At 41.7% G+C, this 25,511-nt stretch overlaps 1 protein-coding gene across 35 annotated transcripts in view; it reads left to right on the forward strand.

The window, feature by feature from the left end:
• The window catches only part of cacna1aa (calcium channel, voltage-dependent, P/Q type, alpha 1A subunit, a), an 80,308-nt gene that overhangs the window by 50,581 nt on the left and 4,216 nt on the right, over positions 1–25,511 (forward strand). For 8 of the 35 annotated variants that reach the window (XM_044180495.1, XM_044180464.1, XM_044180486.1 and 5 more), the window contains 21 exons: positions 453–552; positions 885–1,045; positions 1,266–1,406; positions 1,498–1,699; positions 1,862–2,026; positions 2,497–2,607; positions 4,859–4,942; positions 6,896–6,898; positions 8,430–8,546; positions 8,726–8,791; positions 9,110–9,210; positions 9,380–9,530; positions 9,901–10,028; positions 11,696–11,792; positions 16,301–16,415; positions 17,004–17,111; positions 18,187–18,290; positions 20,341–20,456; positions 20,561–20,693; positions 22,406–22,519; positions 24,001–24,039. In XM_044180495.1, the coding sequence (XP_044036430.1) occupies positions 453–552; positions 885–1,045; positions 1,266–1,406; positions 1,498–1,699; positions 1,862–2,026; positions 2,497–2,607; positions 4,859–4,942; positions 6,896–6,898; positions 8,430–8,546; positions 8,726–8,791; positions 9,110–9,210; positions 9,380–9,530; positions 9,901–10,028; positions 11,696–11,792; positions 16,301–16,415; positions 17,004–17,111; positions 18,187–18,290; positions 20,341–20,456; positions 20,561–20,693; positions 22,406–22,519; positions 24,001–24,039 (2,356 nt within the window). Of the gene's footprint in view, positions 1–452; positions 553–884; positions 1,046–1,265; positions 1,407–1,497; positions 1,700–1,861; positions 2,027–2,496; positions 2,608–4,858; positions 4,943–6,895; positions 6,899–8,429; positions 8,547–8,725; positions 8,792–9,109; positions 9,211–9,379; positions 9,531–9,900; positions 10,029–11,695; positions 11,793–12,776; positions 12,874–16,300; positions 16,416–17,003; positions 17,112–18,186; positions 18,291–20,340; positions 20,457–20,560; positions 20,694–22,405; positions 22,520–24,000; positions 24,040–25,511 lie in introns of all 35 variants that reach the window. The other 27 variants (XM_044180479.1, XM_044180483.1, XM_044180501.1 and 24 more) reach the window with 18 other exon arrangements.

Here is a 25,511-nt window from a genome sequence, read left to right on the forward strand (position 1 = left end):
CACCATTAGCTGGGCATGTGCAAGCCGAGGCTTTAGCCGTCTTTGTAAAGCATTGAAATACATTGCAAAGTATTAAACAAGTGTAGCTACTATATAGCATTCAGACAGGAAAGACATCAGTTGTTCCCATAGCATGTACTGTAGTTGTAAAATACCACCTAACTCTAGCATGTAACTACAATGCTAACCTCACACTTACAAATAAGGCTAAAGCGTAATATGATAGCAATGCTGCATGTGTTGCTATGTATTTAACCCAGACGCAGTTACTCAATTTGAGTTAACTCGGACACAAATACCATCAAGGAATAGCTGCCCACTGCCATTTTGGAATTGAGAGGACTAAGCCTGTTATAGCCACCTGAACCTGCTGACTCTTTTTATTTGTGTGTGTGTGTGTGTGTGTGTGTGTGTGTGTGTGTGTGTGTGTGTGTGTGTGTGTACACACACAGGGGGAGCAGTAAGGGAAAAGACATCAGCACTATCAAGTCTCTGAGGGTACTGAGAGTGTTACGACCTCTGAAGACTATTAAACGTCTTCCAAAACTCAAGGTATGTTTACGTAGAAAATGTTTGACCTCAAATGAGAGTTACCCTTACTTTTCTGGAAGCATGGGGGAACATCTAATCAAAATAAAAGTTGTGCATTGCTGTTCATTTTATATAAATTCACACTGGAAATAACAGATACTGTATCTTAGACATTTTCAAGTTGCTTAATCTGCTACCAGACAGCAGTACAAATTGGGCACCCCCCTTAACCTTTTAATAGCATTTGATGCCACAATTCAACACCAAAGTACACAAATAATTTCAATCCAATATATTTCTTTCATACAATAACCAACATCTCTCGCTCTGTTGTTCTTTTTCTCGATCCTCAGGCAGTGTTTGACTGTGTGGTGAACTCTCTGAAGAATGTGCTCAACATCCTGATTGTCTACTTACTCTTCATGTTCATCTTTGCTGTGGTGGCTGTGCAGCTCTTCAAGGGACGCTTCTTTTACTGCACTGATGAATCCAAAGAGTTTGAGCGCGACTGCAGGTCAGGAAATACCCAACTGTATTTACCTTGAGCTGTGAAAATGTTCTGGTCACCTTCTTAATATTTCATGCATAACCCTTGCCTCATATGGCTTTTAAACACTTCAAGTGTCTCTTCTCCTTCCTCTGCATCTTCAGTATCTACACACAAAACTATAGACATTTGGATGCAAACCCTCCCCTTTACGCATTGTGCTGATGATGTGATATCTGTATTTCAGGGGCGAGTATCTGGTGTATGAACGTGATAACGAAGTGAAGGCGCAGAAGCGGGAGTGGAAGAAGTACGATTTCCACTACGACAACGTGGCTTGGGCCCTACTCACCCTCTTCACTGTGTCTACCGGAGAGGGGTGGCCGCAGTAAGTATACGTGAACATGCGCAGTCACGTGCAGCACACAGGCTTTCTGACAACCTATAACCCGCCCCTGTTCCCTTCTTTTCCTCTGCAGGGTGCTGAAGCATTCAGTGGATGCGACTTATGAGAACCAGGGCCCGAGTCCGGGGTACCGGATGGAGATGTCCATCTTTTACGTGGTGTACTTCGTGGTCTTCCCCTTCTTCTTCGTCAACATCTTCGTGGCTCTCATCATCATCACCTTCCAGGAGCAAGGAGACAAGATGATGGAGGACTACAGTTTAGAAAAGAATGAGGTGAGGAAGGATTAAGGGAGTGAAGGAGGGTGGAGATGAAGAGTATTGGTGGGTGACCCGGAAGGCAGGAAGAGGGACGATTGTAACTACTGGGTAGAGGAAAGAGGGAAGACAGGAGAATATCATAGCAGCAAACCTTTTATTTTTTAATTTTTTTTGCAGAGAGCCTGTATAGACTTTGCCATCAATGCCAGGCCCCTGACACGCCACATGCCTCAGAACAAGCTGAGCTTTCAATACCGAATGTGGGAGTTTGTGGTGTCGCCGCCATTCGAGTATACTATCATGGCAATGATCGCGCTCAACACAGTTGTCCTGATGATGAAGGTAAAAGTCTGCATGATACAAACATAGAAACAGTAATGCACACATTAACATAAACACACACCAAGAAAAGAACATTAACTACTGACTATTGAGTTGCTGAAGTTAACATCTCTCTCTCTTTGTACCTTTATCTCTTGCTGTCTGCCCCTCAGTTACAAAACATAAACACTCATTAGGTTGGACTTAATCAGATGTTTCTGTGTACAATATTTCCTGTGATAAAAAACATTTTAATGAATTTGTCTGACTCTCCACTGGGTGAGATGAACTGTGTGTCTTTTTATATGTCTTTATACTCCCCCTCTTTTCTGTCCCTGGCGGTGTGTGTGTGTGTGTGTGTGTGTGTGTGTGTGTGTGTGTGTCTACATAATGCACACTTATCTGTGTATATGGCAATCCATTCTCTTGTATTTGTACTCTGGTTTGTTGGTGGGAATGTTTGTGCTGCCTCTGTGTGTGTTTGCTTATAGTATGATGGAGCTTCTGACACCTATGAAGCTGTATTAGTCAACCTGAACATAGTGTTTACCTCCCTCTTCTCCATGGAGTGTGTACTCAAGATCATCGCCTTTGGAGTACTGGTAAGTGTTATTGTTATCAGTTATTGTTATTACATGGCATTGCTGTATCCATATGATTATTAATGGTTACCAGGCAGTGTACAAAAGTGAGACAATAAATACGTCTTCTGACAGACAAAATGCAGAGCCAAAAGTTGAAATTCACTCAGCTCACAAACTTAACAGGAAAAACACTCCAGAAATTTTTTTAACATTTTATTTAGGACAAAAATTAGCACTTGGCCAACAACTGATGACAGCAACACCTAAAATTCAGTGTAGATCCACTGTACCCTTCCTAAAATCCACTCTTACATTATATCCCAGGAAAACTGTTCTATTTTGTGTTTTTGGGTAATTATAATAATCTTAAGAAAAAGTGCTTAAAGCTACACTAAGCAATTTGTGGTGAGAACAGTAAGACTCAATATGCCTGCATGCCTGATAACCAAAACAATGTGCTAAAAGTGACTAAAATGTAGAAAACAATAGTTTCAGTGAATCAAATGACGCTCTGTTTGGAGGTTTTCACCACAGCCCTGTCCCCGTTCAGTTGGGCCAATCACAGTGGTTTATCTAATTTGGAACGGGTTTGATACGATGACTGACAGAGGAGGGTTTATTGGTCCAGATTTGAAGTCACACGTTTTGCTGCTCTGATTGGTTGATACAGTGCAAGGCACCAGGCTCATGAAACTCAGATCAATCAAATATGAATCAAGATTCTGTTACTGTATTGCCTATTTCCCGCCTCAAATGTTTGCAGAAACATATTTTAGTGTACTGTTTAGCTGTAATTTGAGAAAGTTTGTGACCAGGCTACAATTTCTTTCCTGCTTGAAAACGGACCAAGCACCGGCCCAACTTGCATGTGTTGCTCAGCACGTTTTGTTGCTCTGATTTATTGTAGGTCTTTCCAATTGCGTCCAGAGGCATTTTAGTCTGCGCCCGTTGATAATGCCCCTTGGAAATCGAAAATGAACTGAGAGCTTCCAGATTAATATGCATTTGGGAATTAGTCTGATGATGCCAGGCTAGGTAAAAAGCAAAGATGCAAAGAAATAGGAAACTGCCAGAAGTCAGCAGTAAAGTGTGCAGTCAACTGAGCTGCAGAGGAATGGGAGGGAGGGATGAATGTTGGGAGGAGATACTGGACAGAGGGGGAATGGTAATACAGTAATTAGAAGAACGAGAGTGAATGACAGATAGGCGGTAAAAAGAGAAGCAAAGATTACAGAGAGGGTGGAGATTAAGCAGGATAGGATTTGAATCTGGGAGAGTGCACTCAAACACACACTGAACATGCACAATCATACACACAAATAACACCGGGCCTCAGAGACGTCTGTGTGTGTGTGTGTGTGTGTGTTTGTCAAGGTGGTTTATTTTAATAGCCGCCTCCCGTGTTCTCTTCCTTTCCCTCCACTGTCTAATGCACAGTTTGGCTACAGGCAATATGTAGGAGAGCTAGAGAAGCAGACCTCACTCATCAGCGTTTGTTCCTCACTATCCCTCTTTCTCTTTGAGTCACTTTACTTTTAAAGCGGAACTTTAAAAAAAAAAGTATTATCTGTGGATACATGTGTTTGTGCAGATGTATGGATGGAGTTAATTAATTACATATAAGAGAGGGATGTGATACCCTTTTTATGAAAGCAGAAGAAATTCAGTGTGACTTTGTGTTGATTTGGTTTATGATGTACAGCGATATATTGTATGCGATGTTTGATGGCTGGTGTAGTGTTCTGATGCAGTACAAGTTGTCCCTAGCTTGTCTGCTGGAATCCATCCAGCATGCCGTCACTGATGGTCCATTTGTCTAATTTCTTTCCTGTTCCTGTCAGACACTAGCATGTCTTTTTTTCACGTTCTTGTTCTCTTTCTCTTTCTGTCTGACTTTTATTCTCTCTCTGTCTTGCTCTTTCTTTCTCTCATTGTCTCACTCTTTGCCTCTCATTCTCTTTCTGCATTTTACACTTTTTCTTTTTCATTTTAATATTACTTCAAATCCTGCCATATCCTTTTTCTTGTTATTTCAATGTGTGTCTGTCTATGCTGCATCTCCTTGCATCGTCCATTTCTCTGTTAATATTTTATCTGTCTTTTCCTTTCTATCCCTTCCACATCCATGTTCTTCTACATTTTACTCTCACTTTCTTCACGTCACCTCATCACCCTCTCACCTTCCCTATTTCCACCTCATCCTCCCTCTGTCTTCTTTATCCTTCTCTTCCCTCTTTCTATTATCTTTCTTCTCTTTTTTTGTTCACAGAATTATTTCAAAGATGCCTGGAATATTTTTGACTGTGTGACAGTTCTGGGCAGCATTACTGACATCCTGGTTACTGAGCTTGGGGTAAGTAGCAGGATCTGAGGCATTTGTGTGTATGTTTGAGAGATCTGTAACGAGGAGTCAAAAGTGTAAACATACAGACATGCTAATGTATTAGCAATGTTTGTTTAGTGTATGTTTGTTGAGCAAGGATTTCTATTTGTTAGGTGAGCTTCAGCATGTGTCTATGGACTTGTACATCTGTTACATTGTCTAAAAAACATACAGTAGACAAGACAAGGAGTTAGGGGAGAGCATGAGTTAGAGGCCAGTGGTGAGTCTTGGGTTGCTCAGTCATGCACGAACATCTCTTGAAAGTCTTATATAATTGTCCCAGTTGGTGGGATGAGGAGAGACCAGACTCCAGCTAGCCAGCATTGAGTTACTGACAGCAAGGCAGGAAGCATGCTGGTGCTCTCTAGTGAGCCTAACACCTTCTGCAAGCAACCAAATAGCCAATCAAATTATCAGATTGCATCTCAGGTGGCCAATAGAGGCTTTGCAGTTGCATCAGACATCTGTTAGTAACTGCAGCTGAAGTCTTGAAGGTCCATTGGACATTTAACTGTGCACAAACAATTAAAACAACTGGACTAGAAAAGAAATATCTGAAAGATAAAAGTTATGGGTCCATTCTTTAACATGATAGCAAAACGTGAGTGGTCTGATTAACTAGATTCTGTGTCCAGAGTTACATTATTGCTACACAGTGCACTAAATTGCTTTGAGCCAGTGATGGTAAGATGTCCAGGTAGTCTGGTGAGCTTGCAAAACAACAACATGACACATTTACATATTATCTGACCACATTATCTAGCTTGGTAAGATATATTGTTATGTAATGTAGTGACACCCATCATCATGTAAAAACAAGACTAGTTTAAATAGAGTTTTAAGTTTGTTTCAACTGTTCTTTCCCAAAATTAGATGTCCGATATGGCTGCCTGAGGTTGCTTTACCTATTACCACACCAACACAACACAGTGTCATTTTTAAAACTTTTTTTTTTGTTTATTATTCTAAAGGTTTGTTCACACAGAACATGAGGCGATTTTTAGATGCAGCGCGATTGCATACAAAGTCACTTCCATCCTACGGAATATATGAATATTCGCTCTGTTTCCCACTCGCTTCTGTTGAAGCCGTATGATGGACAAATTCAAGCATCTGTTCTGCTGCGATCTCCAGCCAGCTTCGGTGGATTTGCAGGTTCTGTCTGAACACACTTTAAGAGTTGCCTTAAAGTATTGAACTCCTGCAGGATTACATGTAGACCTGGTAGGAATGGAACACATAAAATGTATTTAAGAGATGTATCAAACCTCTTGATCCAAAGCAGTTCAAAAAGGTATACACAAAGTCAAATTTGTACAGTTTTTGCTAGACCATATTCAAGAGCTGCACAGTCATTATCAAGCATTGTGACCTACACACTTTACCTACCTGTTCTGTCTGAGGAAGCAAGGGATACCAATGATTCAAGCCCTCTCAAGGCTTAAATTGATGCTCCTGTCAAATTCTAGTAAATATTTCACTGACTGGTTGGTCTTTATGTTGGTATACAGTCATGTTTATTTATTTAGAATCCATACATTTTTCCAACAATCCAATGCTGTCTTGATCCTTGGTATCCCTGCTACATATATGGATGTACAAAATCTGCAAACAGAAACATGCTGCTGTGCTAACTTGTCTCTGTAATGACTGTTGATTTCTTTCTTGTTTTTATCTTTTTACATGCTTTCTTTAAATCGTCCACAAACTTAACGATGATCTACTGTAATCTACTTCGCCCCACCCCCTTCTCCCCCCAACACCTACTACTTCCTGCGATTCCGTCCAATCAAAATGCACTATGAATCCTCTGTGTCCACCCATGACAACCGGCTTGGTCAATCTCTCTGGTTGTTCTTCGAACCAACCAAAAATCCAAAAATTTGCCGCTATAAACCATATGTCTGCAACATCCACATGTAGATGGTTTGTAATTTTTTGGAGATCTTATTTTACTGCATCTGTTTTAACTGCATCCCAGCCAATGTTATAGCTCTGAAATGTGCATGTTTTGCTTGACCCCCACCACCCACAATCCTCAACTCTGACTGAGTGAGCTCTAAATTTGTAAAATTTTCATTTGTTGCCAAGTTTACTCAACCAGTCACTGTATCAATTCACATATTTTATTCAGCCGTAAATCCTACCCACACTGTACATCCTATACTGAGAACTAGTGAAGTTCGTTAAGGATTGGTTTGTATAAACTGGAATAGATTGCTACAACTATCCGTTGCGATTAGCCATTCATTGTATGCACATACATAGACACATTCACACCCACACATGTGACAGTGACTGGGAGAGTGTTTCCAATAACGACAGAGTGAATCCAAAGCTTTGCCCCTGGCAGAGAGAACAAGTGATGCATGCTGCCCCTTGCATGTCTTTGGCAGGAACCCTTTATTTTCACACACACACACACACACACACACACACACACACACACACACACACACACACACAGAGCAATGTAATACATGCTGTATTGTAGATGGAACATGCATGTGCCTGCTGCCAGTCCCTTTTGAACACTCATTTCAATTGCACTTCAGCTGCAATCTTTTGTTCTTTACTGTCGTACATGGTTGAAGAACTCTGCTTTACCAATTTAAATATAACATAAATTGATGATAATTTGTAATTTTTTGAAATAAAAAAATAAAAATGAATACGCTTTATATTCAAAATCAATTTTAATTGCCACATAGATGTCTCAGCTCATCTTTAAAACACAGTTTGTAAGGCACACAATAACACTGATAAGATGGAAAATATATGAAATTCACTAAGGATATAATGACCTTAGTTGGTCCTTCAACCACCCTTGTGCACTTATTTGGCTGTGACATCACTACAGAATGTCACATGACTTTGGCAGTCAATCCTATTGGATGGTGCATCAGCTGCCATTTGCTTTACTGGTTTACCTCATATTAGTGCACATCTGCATGCTGTGGGCTTGCTTCATTTTAAAGTACTGCATATTTTGCCTTGAGAGAATTAGTGCATTTGGTTGTCTTTCCAAGGAAACGTCCTGACATCCCTGCACTTTAACTACTTCACCATTCCTACCACAATTACTACTATGTAACCCAATTGGATGAAACTAGTTTGATTTGGATGACTTCCTTTCCCTTGTGTTGTTTGGTTTTGCCTAACTTAATGGATATGAAAAGCTTGTTGGAGCCTTGCTGATTTGAGTTTGGTTTGCTTTGACTTGTTTGGCTCCTGATTCTTTTATTTGTATTGAGTTTGAATCTCCCTCAGTTTGAGTTTGACTGTTTTTTCTCTCATTTTTTACATTTTGGTTGTCTAAGGAAAATTGTTTGCACCCTTTGCTCTACAACTAACTACTCTTTCCCTTTATTCCAACCCCAAATCCTTCTATCCCCCCCTCCCCTTCACCTTTCTCTATTATTCCCTTTTTCTTCCTTATGTTGTGGCTGTGCTGTAGAATAATTTCATCAACCTAAGTTTCCTGAGGCTGTTCAGGGCAGCTCGTCTCATCAAGCTGCTGAGACAGGGAGAAACCATCCGCATCTTGCTCTGGACCTTCGTTCAGTCATTCAAGGTTTACACTCATATATACAGCATAACAGAAATAATATGCATTCATATTTGTAGATTTTAAAGAAATACACATATCCAATATTGTGTATGTATACATAGATGATGCCTAGGTGCAGTCTCATATAACACGCACAGTGCACTCATAACTTAATACCAAACGATTAATGTGTCTCTCTTCAGGCGCTGCCTTATGTCTGCCTCCTCATTGCCATGCTGTTCTTCATTTACGCCATCATTGGGATGCAGGTGGGTGAGAGCCTCAACCTAAAAATTGCTATAGTGCTTTTGGGAAACATTAAATATATTTTATAGGATAATGATGATGATGAGGAGGAGGAGGAGGAGGAGGAGGAGGAGGAGGAGGAGGAGGAGAAGGAGAACGAGGATGACGATAATGGTCCTAAGGATTTGGTGCATAACAGGAGGAGGAGGATGATTATGGAAGTGGTGGCTATGGCATGTGTGCAGTAAAGGTTTTAGAATGTTAAAGGCCAGAAAGGTCACTGATGAGCAACTATAGTTTGGTTTTCAGTGCAGTGTTAACATTATGATTGTATTCAACAGCTGTTTGGGAATATTGCTATTGAAGAAGAAGAAGGAGACAGTGCCATCAACCAGCACAACAACTTCAGGACTTTCGTACAAGCTCTCATGCTTCTTTTCAGGTGCTTGTGTGTGAACGTGTGTGCATGTGAATCTGTATATATTCAGTGTTTATTTGCTTTATTTGCAAACCATTGTTATCTTCTAAACAAATTCTAGGAGTTTTGAATAACCATCTGAAACATGTTACAGTTTTGGCAGACTTTATATTCTAGTTTTTGTGTGTTTTAGGAGTGCAACAGGAGAGGCATGGCACGAGATCATGCTGTCGTGTCTGGGGGGTAAGGTGTGTGACCCCCTGTCAGGGAATAAAGACCCAGAGTGTGGCAGCCAGTTTGCCTACCTCTACTTTGTCTCCTTCATCTTCTTCTGTTCATTCTTGGTGAGTACATACTACATAATCCAACACCCTCATCTGTACCCTGTCCCTATTTTATGATCCAGTACCATTCAAAAAGGATAAAACATATCAAATATGGATCATATTTTGCATACATGTGGAAACATGCCCATGCATCAAATCTGATAGAAAATATACACTGTGTGTGCGTATATATATATATATATATATATATATATATATATATATATATAGTAAAATCCTCTAGCAAGGTATTCCGAATCCCAAGTCATTTTGAATTTAATCTAAACAAAGAACTGACCAGATATGCCCTTCTTGAGTGTCTCAGGTTGTTCTGCAGCTCTTAGTTACAGCTTGGTTCATGTACGTGTTCATGTGTGCACGTGTGTAGATGCTGAATCTGTTTGTAGCCGTCATCATGGACAACTTTGAGTACCTGACTAGAGATTCATCCATACTGGGACCTCACCACCTGGATGAGTATGTCAGGATATGGGCCGAGTATGATCCTGCTGCCTGGTGAGTGGTAATGTGCACACACTCAGGTGCACATACACATACATACACACAACGGTAATTTGGCAGGCCTTCACACTGACATGATATACCTTTTGTGATGACCTAATGATAAAGTGAAAACAAAAGTTATATCCATAAACGTATCACATTTCTGGTTGTGTTTGCACCATTAGTCCACATAAAAACACAGACATTACTTAAGACCTGTATATTCCTTGTGCTTGTTTTAATATGCTTGTTCACACCCAAGCAATGAAATCAGAAACTTTTCAACAATGCTGTAAATGTGTTTTATTATTATTATTATTATTATTATTATTGTTATTGTTGTGTAAAACATCAGCGCAAGGTGTTTCAAATAGTATGGAAATAGACAAAAAATTAATAAAGCACGAGTGTCAACTGGTTAATAGAGCAGAATTTTCCAGCGAAAAAGAGCTGCAAGGGGGCTGTAACGGATCTGAGTATAACCTCATCAGGCATCTGGTTATCTCTCTCACACCGTACAACCCCTCCCTCCTCCTCCTCTTCCTCCTCTTTTCTGTACTGTCCTGAAATACCTCCCATCCCATCCCAAACCTTTTCTCTCTTCTGGAATCTGCATACTGCTAAAAAAAAACTTAATGTGGCAACGTCTACATTCCAAACAAAGCTCCCCTGTCCAACTCTGTAGTCTAAATGTCTATTGTAGACATGCTACGGTATCTGTATTCCAGTGCCTGTGTGTTGCCCTCTTGCTGTCTTGTAGACTGCACATAGACTGCTCTAAACAGGGAAAGTGGGAAAGAAAAGGAAAGGGAGAAGAAGTAAGAGAATGGAAGGCATGATCAAATTTACAGGAAACATAGATAAAAGATTGAAATTAGGGAGAAAATGGTGATAAAAGTTAAAAAATTTAAATATGTGATTGCAGGTTATCAAAGGCTGAACTCTATGGTTTGCTTAGAAATCAATGTATCATTTTTTAGAAATGTATAAAATCAGGAGTTTTCACAATATGCAGCAAATATAACCAGTTACCTTTGCTGCATATTGTGAGACAATTCCCTTTCTTGAAACTAACATGCTTTTTTCAACCCCACCTTACTGACTATGACATGGACACCACTGCACAGAAAAAAGAAGACAGGGAACAAAGATTCATGGCTGACAGTGAACATATGTTTAAGTGGGAGGGGATCCAAACATCACAAGCAGCTATTAAGCAGTTAGCTGTTTACCAAGCACATGCTTTTCTACTCTGTTTGCAGTTTCTTAATTACATTGTGCACACATCCAGTTAGGGGTTGGACTGGAAAGAGGAAGGAAAGGGCTGTCAAACTAACAGCCGAACTAACAACAGAATAAAGAAAAACTTTTTGGAAAAGTCAAACTGTATTGGCAGTGCTAAGGACCACATTTAACAATGTGTGACACGCAGTGAAGTGCGTAGAATGTGTGTAGAGTTTGCATATGTGCATTCAGGTGTAGATGTGTCTACAGGGTCTGTTATTTACAGTAAACATATTGTAAAGTATGTTCAGATACTATGTACTTGTCAATCTTGTGCTCTTCCTCCCAATGTTCTCTCTTCTGTCTGGATGTGTGTGTGTGTGTGTGTGTGTGTGTGTGTTTTCCTTCCTGCGTGTACGCGTGTGTTTCTTAACTCCCCTGTATTCTTCTTGCAGCGGGCGCATTCATTATAAGGACATGTACAGTTTATTACGAGTTATCGACCCGCCTCTCGGCTTAGGCAAGAAATGCCCCCATAGGGTGGCCTGCAAGGTTTGACTTCCATTCAAACAAAATCTCTCAACCACATTTGCTAGCCACAGCATCCAGGAATGGAGTGAATGCCGCTTTATTTTATTTTTTTTCGTTTTCATTTCAATTTTACAACTTCTTTTCCACCATTATCGACTTGCATTCTGAACTGCTACGAGAATGTGCGGGACAATGCAGACACCCAGAGAAGCATGTGAAATGCACTTGACACAGTGAAATGGGAAAAAAAATCCACATTAAGAAGTTTTACCACATTGTAAAATATATTTTTTTCCTTTTTTTTATCTGAATATTCTTTTCTTTTGCTTGCTGTGGAGCCATGGCTATAATGTAGCAAGCTACGGTTGCCCACTGTAGTGTTGCATTGTTCTTGGTTTTTGGGGGTTTGGGTAAAGACAGAAACTGCATTGACAACCCTTCCTCTTCCTCCCCTCTCTCCTCGTCCGAGCAGGAGCAGCTTGGTGCCTGCTGTCAAGCTCTGCCCTGCTCGTTTGTGAAAACACACACAATCACACACACACACACACACACACACACACATATATTCCTTTGTCATGCTTGCACAGAATTGTCTTATGATACTAGAGCATTTACTTCTCAAATTCCAATCCTAATCTTCCTCCTGTTGTCTCCCTTGCCTCTGTCATTTACTCCCTCTTTTTTTGACATGACAGATTGTTATAGAGAGAACTGTAGCTCATAGAGAAGCCACACGGCCACAGTCTCTCCAAGTCAGCCCAATAACCTTGTCTTTCTGTTGTTTTGTTCTTTTACTTTGTTTTGGTCTTTTTCTCTCTTTCTCTCTCTTAATTTCTTCTCTCTTTTCACCTCTATCCTCTAATCAATCGTCTCCTCAATCTCTCTCTCACTACATATTTTTTCTCCCACTTTCTCCCCTCTTCTCTCTCTCCCTCTCTCAATATCTCCATCTCTCCCTTTTTTGTGCTTTTGTTAACGGGGTGGTGGCACTGGCTGATGATGCAGTGGCAGGATCAGTTGCAGGGAAATGTATGACATGCTGAGGCACATGTGTCCTCCACTAGGCCTCGGGAAGAGGTGTCCAGCACGGGTGGCCTACAAGGTCAGAAAGGACCCCATCTTCACCCGAGTTTCCAAGGGTGTCTGGGTTTTTTGGGGGGTCCAGGAGGGAGGGGCCAGGGATTTAACCGCTCAACGTGGTGTAAACTTTAGTGTCGTTGTTTTTTGGTTCTGTTTCTGTTTCTTTTCGTGAAAAGTGGGGGTGGGCTGGTTGGTGTTGTGGCGTTGTGTGGTGGTGTGGGATTGGTGGGTGGAGGTAGCAAGACAGTTAGGGTTAGGCGGGGGGATGTATCCACAGGAGGGGACGAGAAGAGGGACCCTCTCAGCTCGTTTGCACCATGTACGATGAACAGACAACCTCACTTACACAAACATGCAAAAGCCATGCACATTATAATCAATAGTGTGATATTATCCTTCAGGTAAAGTGTTGGTAGTAAGTATATACATGTATGCAATTATTTAAACGTCAAAAGTACAAAAAACATTAAAGATGAATTAACTAGACAAACATTTCACATATGTAGACACTGCTAAATACCCACACTCTTACACAGAAACATGCGTGTGCAACAGGGCTTGGAAGGTCCGCTAGACTTACGTCCTCTGACTCGTTCCGTCCTGTGAATGGGGCACACACACACACACACACACACACACACACACAAACACACACAAAATTAAGTCGTAACAACCTACACATAGATATTATCTGTTATTTCTAATGGTAGAGAGAGCAGAAGGGCTTGTGTCAGTGACGCGTTTCCCTCAGAGAGCCTTTGGTTGCCATACAGAAGCAGTTATTTTTCTGTCACCCTTCATGTAGTAGCTCCAAGCCCCCAAGCAGCCCTCTTTTATCTGCAAGTCCAATCTTCTCTGTGTCCTTTGGTTCTGTCGTCAATGCAGTTCTATTCTGTTTCCAGCCCCCCTCATCTCTGCATATTGCTCCCCCTCCCCACACATATACACTCCCACACCTGCTATCTACATGGCCGATAACCACCACCACCAACCCCATGCGCAGACCCCTGTCTGTCATATAATCAGCACAGACACAATTAATCTTACACAAATTGTTATCAGAATATAAATATGCAGTATGATAACAAAAAAATTACCTTTATGTGACCACATGTTCCTCTAACACCTCTTGTGAGCAACGTGACAGTTTCATGAAACATCATTGGCAGATCACTGTGAACCTCAGGGGGCAGCTGGCCAAACAGCCTGTAGGCACAGGAGATCACTCCATTGCTAACCATTGCTTTATCCATCTCCCTTCTCCTTCTCCAGCAGACCTGGGGCAAATAGTCTTGGCATTTTATGCTATTTATTTCCATATGGATGGGGCTTAAATATGAGTGCAATTTATAATGTGTCAAAGAGGTTGTCAGTCCGAACTCATTTTCATAGGCTATTTACCTTTACAGTGTAAGATAATTGTCCTATAAAGAAATCTCCATCAGTCTATCTCCATTTGATTACACTAATAAGAAAAACCTAAGATTACCACCTGTGTGGAGTAAAATGTATTATTTGACCCAGGTTTGTGCAACGCTGTCTCTTTCTCAGTGAATCATGTTTTTATTTTTAACCCCAGCCTTACATTAGATGCTCTCTTTCTCTCCTCATCCTTTTGGTTTTACCCTCAATTATTTTTCCTAAAAGCCTCCTCCCTGAACTACAAGATAGACCCTCATTCCCTCTGCCCAACAACCTAACATGCTTTCATGCATGGTTTTGGGAAAACATCCCTGACATCTAAATAATCTTCCCCTTGATAATCATTGCTGGAACAATTTTCCAGAAGATTGCCATCTCTCTGTTTATGCCTTACCCCCCCTACCACTTTCCCTAAACACCTTGCCAATGAGAGAAATCCAAACCTTTCCTTTGACCTTCCAACCACTCCACAGAACAATGACATATCTAGCTCCACTACTTTCAGCCCTCTATCTTCTCTGTCCTGAAAAGAGACAGCAGAGTCTTCAGGCAGGACCGCTTTCTTACAGACACAGCCAACCATTTGTGGTTCTTTTTTTTCTTTTCTTTGCATTGTTTTTGATCACTTTTTCTATTTACATGCTGCAGCTCATAACCTATTAAACTATAGATCTTTATTTCTCTATCATCTCTCTTTCCCGCAAGCTTTTCCTTTCAACCCTTATTATATCTATTTTCTGGCAGAAGAAATGTTTCTTTTCACCTCATATTTCCTACATAAACCTGGATTATGTTCACCTGGACAATCATTTAGGACCTCAGCACCAAAACAACACTTCCATCGTGGCCATTTTTAATTTTTTTCTAATTTGTTTTTCCACAGAATGCTGCTCTCTCTCACCTATTAACCCTCTAAGTCTGTGCCCATTTTTCACACATTAGACATCAGATAATTAGCGATAAAGCTAGTTGCTCTATCATTTCAGCCTAGCCCCATCGTCAACAAATGTTCTTATTCCTTCCAATAACAGTCACGTTAAAACAACCCACAAACTCATTTTAATGTCGCCAGCAGAGGATGCTTTCTGTGTACGGCTGCGCAGCTGCTTGTCCTGTGAGGCATATTGCGTGTGCATCGCATGCCGCATGGGGATGGGATGTGCAAGAAGGGTTTGGGGGAAAAGTTTTGATGAATGGATTAAAGGAGATTATTATTCGGGATGTAAGGGAAGGCATGGAATGCTGCATGTCTGGGTTGTCGCCGACTTCTGTCACCAAAACACACACGAACGTCACTCTGTCATCTGTGAGTTGGTGTGTGTCTTTGTATTGTCTGTTTCAATTAAAAAACAACAAGACCTACAAAGGATCAAACCAATAAACGAAAACCAAAGTGTTCCCCTTCCTTAGATTGATCCCTTGGTTGTTTTTGGTTTATTGGTTTATCATCTGGTCTCTGTTGTGTTCACTGTGAACCTCCAAACCCCTAGGGGGAGCTCTGGATAGAAGTAGGTGCTACTCAGCCTGTCCTCCTGTCTTTTCATCAAAGGCTCAAGACTGCCAGTTTAACCAACCTGTGAGGTCAATTGGATGTCAAAAAACATACATAGATAACATTATGGTAATTAAATAAATTAACATATAAGTCGAGGGATGAATGTGAAAAAATGTCTTCATTTAATACCCTTGCACTCACAGGTTCTTTCATATCACAAGATTAAAATGTGTGAATCCCTACATGTGAATTTGTTGTCAGCACAGCACTGAAAATAAAGTATGCCTATTTTGACACTGTAGCTGAGTCTGAGCCATTTGTTACAGGCAGACGGACAGAGTCAGAGCATGCTATGCACAGCTCCTTCAACCTCCTTTTTCCAAAACCCCTCCCCTCTCCCTTCTCCGCTCCCCCTTCCCTTCCTGCCCCCAACTCAATGCCCCTCCCCCTTGTCACCTGGAGGTTCCACAAACGTGCCACCCCACTTACTTCCTGATTTCCTCACTGCTCACCCTGATTGGCTCTCCCACAGAGACTGCTCCGTATGGATCTGCCAGTGGCCGATGACAACACGGTCCACTTCAACTCCACTCTCATGGCCTTGATCCGCACCGCACTGGACATCAAGATCGCCAAGGGTACGGAAGGTTTGGAATCCCTTTTACCTCCTTTGCTCCAATTTTCACATGCTTTCTTCTCCTTTTTCTTATTTCCCCCGTAGTGCTAGTGCTGTCTGAACCCAGAAACCTTCAGCTCTTCCTGATGCTTCTCCTACTGTAGCTTAAGTATAATGTGCTTTCTAAGGCAATAGATCATGTGTGTATTGTGTTGCTAATTTGTGTGTGAGGCTGAAGGTTGAGATCCTGTGGAATCGAGGTTCTGTCACTTCATCTTAAAAACCAAGTTGCCTGTGTGCACTTTTCAGTGCAGTTATGATTTGATCATATCTATTATCATTACCTTACTAATAAAAATACATGTCCTCTGTTTGTCTTTGTTTTCATGTTTGTATGTCCTCTCTTATACCTTTTTGTATCAATCTGAATGGGTATGAATGATTTGTGTGTGCTTGTGTGTATGAGTACATTTTTTGTACATATCTGTTTGTGCATGTTGATGTGTCTGAATTAATGTGTGTCCATATACTTGGGCATGGATGTCCGTGTGTCTATATGTGCATATGTATCTGTATGTGTGCGCATGTGTGTGTGTGTGTGTGTGTTGAACCTGCTTAGGTGGTATTGACAAGCACCAGATGGACGCAGAGCTGAGGAAAGAGATGATGGCGATCTGGCCCAACCTCTCCCAGAAGACTCTAGATTTGCTGGTTACACCACACAAGTGTAAGTTGCAGAGTGTGGGTGCAGGCGCAGCAATGTGGCTTGGATGCAGCCACCCTGTGCCGCCCAGTGCTCCAATGTTGTTTCTCTTCACGCCACCTGAGGACCGCTTATCTCAGCCAGTCTCTCTCACTGCTGCACCCTCTGATACAGCTGGCACATTAACCCCGCACATCCACACCCACATACCTCAAATCTGTGAAGACATAACAATGTGAACATGAAGAAAAACAAACAGAAGCACTGACACAGGCTGCATGGTAGATGCAAAACACCTACACACACACACACACACACACACACAATATCCTAACTCCTGTCCTTTCTTTCAGCTACAGGAACCACACTCACCAGAATAGACCCACCAGTCCCAGACCCCAACACTTCTCCACCTCTCTATGCCTGAGATCAGAGGGTGCCTCACTATAGATCAACTCTCTATAGACGTCTTTTCACTTCAGGGAGTCAGCTGCGTACACTAGATGGCTGGCTGTGCTTGATAGAAAATACTGTATATTTTTAGTATAATTACACTGAGAACAAATGCACAGGTGCTAACTCACTAGTGGCATAATACAGTAGTTGCTGTAGTTTGTGAAATGCATGTGATTTGCTATCAAAATAGCTAGGAGCTAGGAAGTGTATTAGCATCACATTTGCAACCAAGTAAAAAAGTCATTAACAGTCTCAATCAAATATCACAGATTTTATTTCATGTATTTTTTGACTTGGTTGAATTTGTGTTGATTCTTGCGATCACATGATTGCAGCTTCCTGGAGCGGCTGAATTTTGTTTTATCTATATCACAATGAGATGCTTTGATTACAAGATTTTACCTGTGACATATATAAATGCTATATAGAGTTAAATTAAAGATTTTTTAGTTTATAAAAAGATACAGTTAATTTAAAAAAAAATCTCTCTGTGAAAAGACTATTTGCTCGATGTTCATGTGTGTGTGAGAGTCCAAGTGTGTTTCTCTGTTTGTGTGCATGCCTCACCCCTTTCTACCATTCCTCGCGCTCAGGGTCCATACCAAAAGGTCTAATCTTGCAGGGTAACTTGTCATTCTCTCAGCAGCAACAGACCTGACAGTGGGAAAAATCTACGCTGCCATGATGATCATGGAATACTACCGGCAGAGCAAGATCAAGCGCTCGCAGGCTCTTCGTGATGAGCAGGTACTGGTGCTGTCTCAAGGAGAATAACACTCTACCTGCATCCAACCCTTTAAAGTTAAAGGCAGACTGACGTACTGAAATCAAGGCTGCAGGGCTGTAGTCCCATTCATATAAGCCTGGGCTGTGACAACCTCTGTCCAGATCCAGGGAGCAGTGCTCATTCAGTCACCTAAAAAGGGCATACAAGGGGTAAACACAATAACATAACAATCTAATACAATCTCCTATCTTCTATATGTAACGCTCCTTCTCTAACAGCAAAAACAGTGCTGCCATCTGCTGGGCAACGTTTGTAACTTCTTGCTTTTACAGTAATTGTAGCATTGTCATTCTGCAGAAAAAATGCAAACAAAATTCACAAGAAGAAGTATACTTTTTACAAAATTTAAAATGCTAATTTAGTAGATGATTTATACCATCGTGTTGTGGTTATTTAGCAGTTTATATGCCTGAGAAGTGTTGTCACAGCCCCTAAGGTGCCCGTGGCTCAACATGATGGGAGCCCTCATAATGGATCCTTTTGCTGAGCTTGATTCTTTCCTGTCCTTTCCTGTCAACTGCTTGTAAAGATACTGTACCTCCTCACTCTCTTCATCACCCATGCTTGCAAACTGGTTAGATTAACTGTTAGATTTGCATTATGATATTGCTGCACCATACTCTACTGTTCACGCTGTCCCATGTTAAAAGAGAGAACGCTTTCAATGACAGAGCTGACCACCCTACACATTAATTCTGCTGTATTTCATCTTAGCGATCGATTGAGATCATAAGATGATATCTTGTCAGAACGGAAATTGAATGGTCCTTAACAGGTTTATGCAGCCAGCTTGGACTATAAACATTCGGAGAGTTGCATGCATCTGAGGATCCTCATCAACCTGATTTTTCATTGCACGTGTTAAGATACTTAGAATGTCTCTCAAACATCAGCAAACCTCCTTCACCCTCTTTTTGCTTTCTTATGTACCTTTTTTCCTCCTCCTTCCTTCACAGTCGTCTGGCCACATGCAACGCTCCACACTCGACCCATTGTTTTACTTAATCCACTTCTTTCCCCCAACACATACTGTACATCTCCTCTCCCCAGTTCACCTTCCACATTGTAGGCTGCTCCATGTCTTGACTGGGGCGCTGGGGTGTTTTATGATCCAAAAATGTCATTAGTGCAATCTGAAAGTGTTAAGTATGCTTTACATGTACTACTTGACATTGTATTTAGTGCTTGCACAAATAGACAAGTTTGCCACAAGGTTTGCCACAGTTTGGATTTGAATAACGGTAGAGGGAACAAAAAAAGTACTCAAAAATAGGAATTTTTGAATGTGAAAGATAACATTTGACCTTTTTTTCACCATCTGACTTGCATGTGTTAACAGGTTAATGACCACTTTGAAATTGTGAAAGGTGGTTATTAGGTAGTCCTGTTGAAACTTCTTAAGCGAGTAACTAATAAATGAATTAAAACGAATGTAGCATTTGTCCCATCATGCATTTCACCTGCTGTATGTTCCGCTTCACAGGATTGTTGCAGTGTTTATGTGTTTATCTGCCATGATGTCCTCCTTTGAACGAAGCCCCTCTTTCATGGCTCCCTTCTTTATCAATTCCAATTCCACTGCTGTAGAAACATGTTTTCTTCTTCTATCATCAGATGACAACTGATCATCAGATGAAACCCAGAATGATTACTGATCATTCCCTTTTGATCCTACCCTGAGCTCCAGACTGAGTGGGTGAATTCGACTTTGTTATTGGACCTTATAAAGCACTCTAATGGTCAGAGTGTTTTATAAGGTACCAGGTCCCAGAATGCACTCTGAATCCACCATCCATCTCTTTTTCCTGCTAGCTGCTGAGCATCAGTTGCTTAAGAGCCCCCATTCCTCTTCCATTACTTCTTTTTCCTCGTCTCGCTTCAGCCGACAGACCTCTCTCTGCATCCCCTTTGTTCTGTTCTGTTCTGTTCCCCTGCTCTGCCCCCTTTCCCTCCATTTCCCTGTCAGTCTGCCTGATAGCTGGCGACGGCCATGTTGTATATCTCACACAGAATCGAACGCCATTACTGTTTCAGCGCGTGGAGCCACCTTCCCCCACCCAGGATGGGGGTCCGGGACTTAACAACTCCCTCCCTCCACCTGAGACAACAGAGACTGACAACGGCCTGTGAGTTGGATGTTGTTGGCATGTTTTACTTTACAGGAGGTGGTTTGTTGAAAGCAGACCAGTTGAGGAAGATGTGTCTCTGACCGTGTGCCTGTGTGTCACAGGCCGGTGGAGGGGGGGGTCCCGGAAAGCCATTCATGGGTGACAGCTCGTGCTCAGGAGATGTCCCAGAAGGTCGGCAGCTGGAGCCCTGAGGCACACCCTGAGGATGGCCTGGGAAGCATGACCAACTCTCAGGTAGAAAGCTCATACATGCACGCACCCAGGACCACACACCTAACAGCACACACACACTATACAAATAAAATGCATCTTTGTCGCACACCAAGTTTGTGTGAACAAGTATTCAAACACATGATCCATTCAACATTTGTTTCTACTTTCATGCCATTGCTACCAAATGAACTCCCAAAGAACCATTGAGAACACTTAAATGGTAAAATGAACTATGATTGTCATGCAGTTACAGATTGCAATTCCATCTCCACTGAAAGCAGTGTCCCTCTTATTCATAACTCCTGAAGGCATACGGACTTCAGGTTTGTGTTCACCTACATTTTAACTGAGGTTAAAGTAGAAATAAGGCAAACTTTTGTTGATCAGGGCATTGACTTGCCTCTGGTTTCATGTTTTTACACACCATTCCAGTCCAATCAGTATCATCAGTATTATTTCAAACTTATGGTTTAGGGTGTTCTTGTCAGTAGTTGTGAAAATAAACAACATTCTTCTTAAATACTGCATGTGCTGTATAATCTGAAGCTACTTTGGCACTAAATAGAGAAGTTCAGAGCTCATACTGTCCCATCTTTACTGCCTTGTTATTTCTAGTCAGTAGGTCATTTTCATTTCCTGCAACCTCTCTCACCTCAATTCTTCAGTTAGCATTGACATGACATTAACCTTTCTTTGATTAGTTTCATCTCTCAAACCTGTCTCCTCACACAGTTTATCTTACAAAATTTTTTACTTCACTGTACGTTTCCACATTTCATTCAGAGTCTATCCTCTGTCTTCAGAGTGGTTCATGTCTCTGTCATCATGCTGTTAAACCTCTCTGCTTGTAGACCCCCTGGAGGGACTGACAGGTCTCTGTATCAGTCAGCCCCTGTAACATAGCCACTTCTCCATATCAACTCAGTATTTGGATAGAACAGAGTGGCTGTCTGCTTCATTCAAACTAGTTTGAATGATGATAGCTAGATACGAGGCAAATCAAAATATAAAATGCAAACAACAATAGCTGATTTTACAAATTTAAACAGAGGTGTGGCTAAGCAAGATAAGACCAAGCCAAAGCTCCACTTCTCAAGGTATTCTTCAAACAAAATGGAATTTGGCATATTTGTACAAGAAAATGTGCATGTTTGTGACCAAAAAAACATGCTGGATTTAGATTTGAACTGCAGTGTGTGCAAACTAGCCAGCCGAAGTTGTAATTTTTTCACAACCTCATTTACTGCCTACAATGTATCAGCGCCTGCACCTGGCCATCATCTGATCACTTGTGTTTTTTCCATGTCCTTGGGGCTGCATATGGGTTTCCCCTCAAGTCCATTCCTGCTGTGACTCCATCTGGCTTAGATGCCATCAAACAAAGATTCTTTGCATTTGCTTGCAGCTCCATTTTTGACAGCAACATTTGCAAACACAAAATTAGATTTTATTTGGAGTATACTCACGATATTATCCGTGTAAGACCCAAACACCCGATTCCTTTGTTTTTCATTCATCGCACAATTTAAAACAAGAACAACAAAGAGAAAAAAAGGCAAAGTCCCTCTTCACAAACACACTCACCAAATTCTCCCACTGACTACTTCTACCTCTCTGAGACCCTCAGTTCTCTGCTTTCTTTGGATAACAAACTTTCCCACCTATCCCCCTACTCCCTATCAGTTTTCATGGCAGCCGTCACACCATCTCCTGCTCTCCTGCTCTGTTTGCAGACGGTAGAGATGAGAGAGATGGGGCAGGATGGTTACTCGGATACTGAGCACTTTCCACCAATGGAAGGCCATGGCAGGGCAGCTTCCATGCCCCGCCTCCCAGGCGACAACCAAGTGAGCAGCATTCTCACCTTTCCACTCTCTTTCTATTTCCCCCATTTTCTCTGTTCCTCATCCCCATTTGTTTGAAAAGATCATATTCTCAAAGGTCTGACTTGTTGCTCGAAGATTTATTGCTGTGGTTTCTCGAATCCATGTTAAAGAGAGTTTTTTAAGGCCATATTGACAAATACATACTACCACTGGTATGGTACTTGGCAGAGGTTACATTTTTGTAGGTAAATTTATATATTAAAAGCAATCATGACAATATTTCTGGCTAAAACATGGAAATGTTTTGCTGAAATGTTGACTGCCAAACTTGAATTCAAAAGGACCATAGCAAGGCAAAGTCAGACCTTCTGCTCCTTTTCTCGTCTCCTCCTGTTGTCTTCTTCTCTTCCTCTCATCCTGCCACCTGCATGTAGGTTTTTAACTGTGGTTGCCCTGTTTCCATCTAACACACTCATCCATTTTATTTAGATTCATATCCCGGTGAGTGCTCTGGTTGTCATATGCACACAACATATTCATGAATACAAATGTGTACACACATACACACACACACACACACACACACATACACATATATACATACATACAGTTTACACACTTACGCTCTGCCCCCCATTATTAAATCTTCTTTTGTCAGACCCTGATTTATTTATCTTTTGTTGTTGTTTTTGCACTAAACTGTCTCTTCCTTCCTATGAAAGGTTTTGCCTGTGCTGAATTCTTTTCAAATTTTGGGGGCTTGTTTTTTTTTCCAACCAGGACTGGAACCAGCATGACTTTGTGTGTTACAGATGTGTATGTGTTACAGATTATGTGTTTGTGTGTGTGTGTGTGTACGCAGGTGTATGTGTTGTGTATATGTGTGTGCTCTGCAGTTTTTCTGTGCTCTGAATCACACTTTCTGTCACTCTGTTGTCTGCTGTTTGAGTCGATTGTAATTGTGTGTGTGTGTGTGTGTGTGTGTGTGTGTGTGTGTGTGTGTGTGTGTGTGTGTTTGTGAGTATGCATATCCATTTGTACGTGTACTTTGCTGATTGTCGTCATTGCTGTTTGTGACCGTGGTGCCGTTGATTGAGCATTTTCATGGTGACCTTGTCTATATAACCCTGTTTTGGCGCCAACCACCCCCAGTGTCTGTGGTAAGTGTTTCTCTTCCACCTTCACTGCTGCTTCTGTGTCTAATCAGACTCTCTTTCTCTGTCCCTCCTTCTCTTTCTGTCCCTCTCTTTCTTCTCTCCACCGTGGCACCCCATCTCGTTTTGGGTGAAACCTCCACCTAACACTCTTTGGTTTTTACTTGTACTCTGTACCCCTTTCTCTTTCATCGTGTATCAATCCATCCCTGTCTCCCTTACTTCTCCCCCTCTCCCTTCCCTCTTCCTCCCTTCCTGGTTCTGTGTGTATGCTCCATGTGTGGCCACACCTTTGGTGTATTTGTGGCTCTGTGTGTGTGTGCTTGTGTCTTCTCTGTGCTCATACAGCAGCGGAGGAGAGGGAAACAACGTGGCAGTACCCTCAGTGTATGTACCCTGTCTTCCCTGTTTCGTCTCTTTCTTTCTCTTTTTTCTCTCCCTTTCTCTCACACACTCTTCAAACTTTTTTCCTCATTTTTCATGTCTCCATGTTGTGTCTTTATCATGGCAGGGGTGTCTTTAAAATGTATTTGTACAACCTTTTTTGGCATGATCAAATCTGATGCCAGCCCAGCTTCCAAACTGATCCCAGCATCCTTAGCTACTTCTCCCATGCACCGACAGTAACGCAGTGGGTTTGGAATTGGGCTCAACTCTGCACGTCCCCTGTCATCATCAACAGTCATGCCACGCTGTCTCGTGGCCTCAGTGTCTCTGTCTCTCTCTCAGCCGCTGCTGCTGCTGCTAGTGCTTTGTTGCTCTATGTCCTCATGCCTGTGTGCTCGTCTATAACGATGTTGTCAATGTTTCGCCGTCTCTGTCCGAGTCTCCATTCACACCTGCCCACCTGCATGCAAGAAATTTGTTGAAATGCGTTTAAGTGTGTGTGTGTGTGTTTGTGTGTGTGTGTGTGTGTGTGTGTGTGTGACTAATGATGAGAGAAGGAAGAGGAATGATTTGGTTATATGTGTGTCTGAATGGATAAGTTGGGATTCTCAGTGCTACTCCTATGAGGCCAGATAATCTGGTGTTTTATATACATCTGGCAGCCTGTCATCTGTCAGTTGATTTGTCTAATACACTATAACTGGAAAACTGGCCAGCTCAGCTGCCAAAAGGATCTAGCACTGAAGTAGCCTGATATGGTTTTCATGCCCAGGTCAGCAACTTGTGGCACCATAGGCTCTGTCCTGATGTCCCGCCTCAGCACTGCAGAAGGAAGTTCTCATGTGGGTAGAGGACTCAGGACAACCCCTATGTATCTGCATGGCTGGAGGAAAGCACGCTGAAACAGAGCAGAAATAGAGGAGTTTTGTGCAGCCTGGAATGTGCCATGTTCAGGCTTTTATGGGTGGTGAGGATGGAGGACTATTTTAAGTCGTACTGACTCTTCTATCCCCTTTTTTCTTTTACAAAGCAAGTTACAGAAGCATGGAAGGCATGGTCGTTTGCCATCATATCTTTTATTTTATTTCTTTTTATTCTTTTTTCTTATAAACTGTTTTATTCCTCTGTATCAGGGGTCAGCAATTACTGTAATTTCAGCCCTGAGCCACTTTTTCTTAATAGTGTTCATTTGGGGACTAGCACTGGTGCAGGGGAGACACGTGCCTATGGTCGGAATTCTTAAAATACTTTTTTTTTAATTCATCTGGAAACATAAGGCTGCTTTTTGCCGCCCCCTGCCCTATAAACTGTATACAGTGTCTATATTTTTGAAGTAGCATGATTGGGACATTATTACTAATGTTGGAGTGTGTGATTTTGGGATGGGATGTGGGAGGAAGGTGGGTGGGCTTTCATAAAGTTCAAGAAACAGACCCCGTTCACACACATGCATACATATACACACATACACT

Source organism: Siniperca chuatsi, linkage group LG21 (assembly GCF_020085105.1).
Source record: "Siniperca chuatsi isolate FFG_IHB_CAS linkage group LG21, ASM2008510v1, whole genome shotgun sequence".
Classification (NCBI taxonomy): domain Eukaryota; kingdom Metazoa; phylum Chordata; class Actinopteri; order Centrarchiformes; family Sinipercidae; genus Siniperca; species Siniperca chuatsi.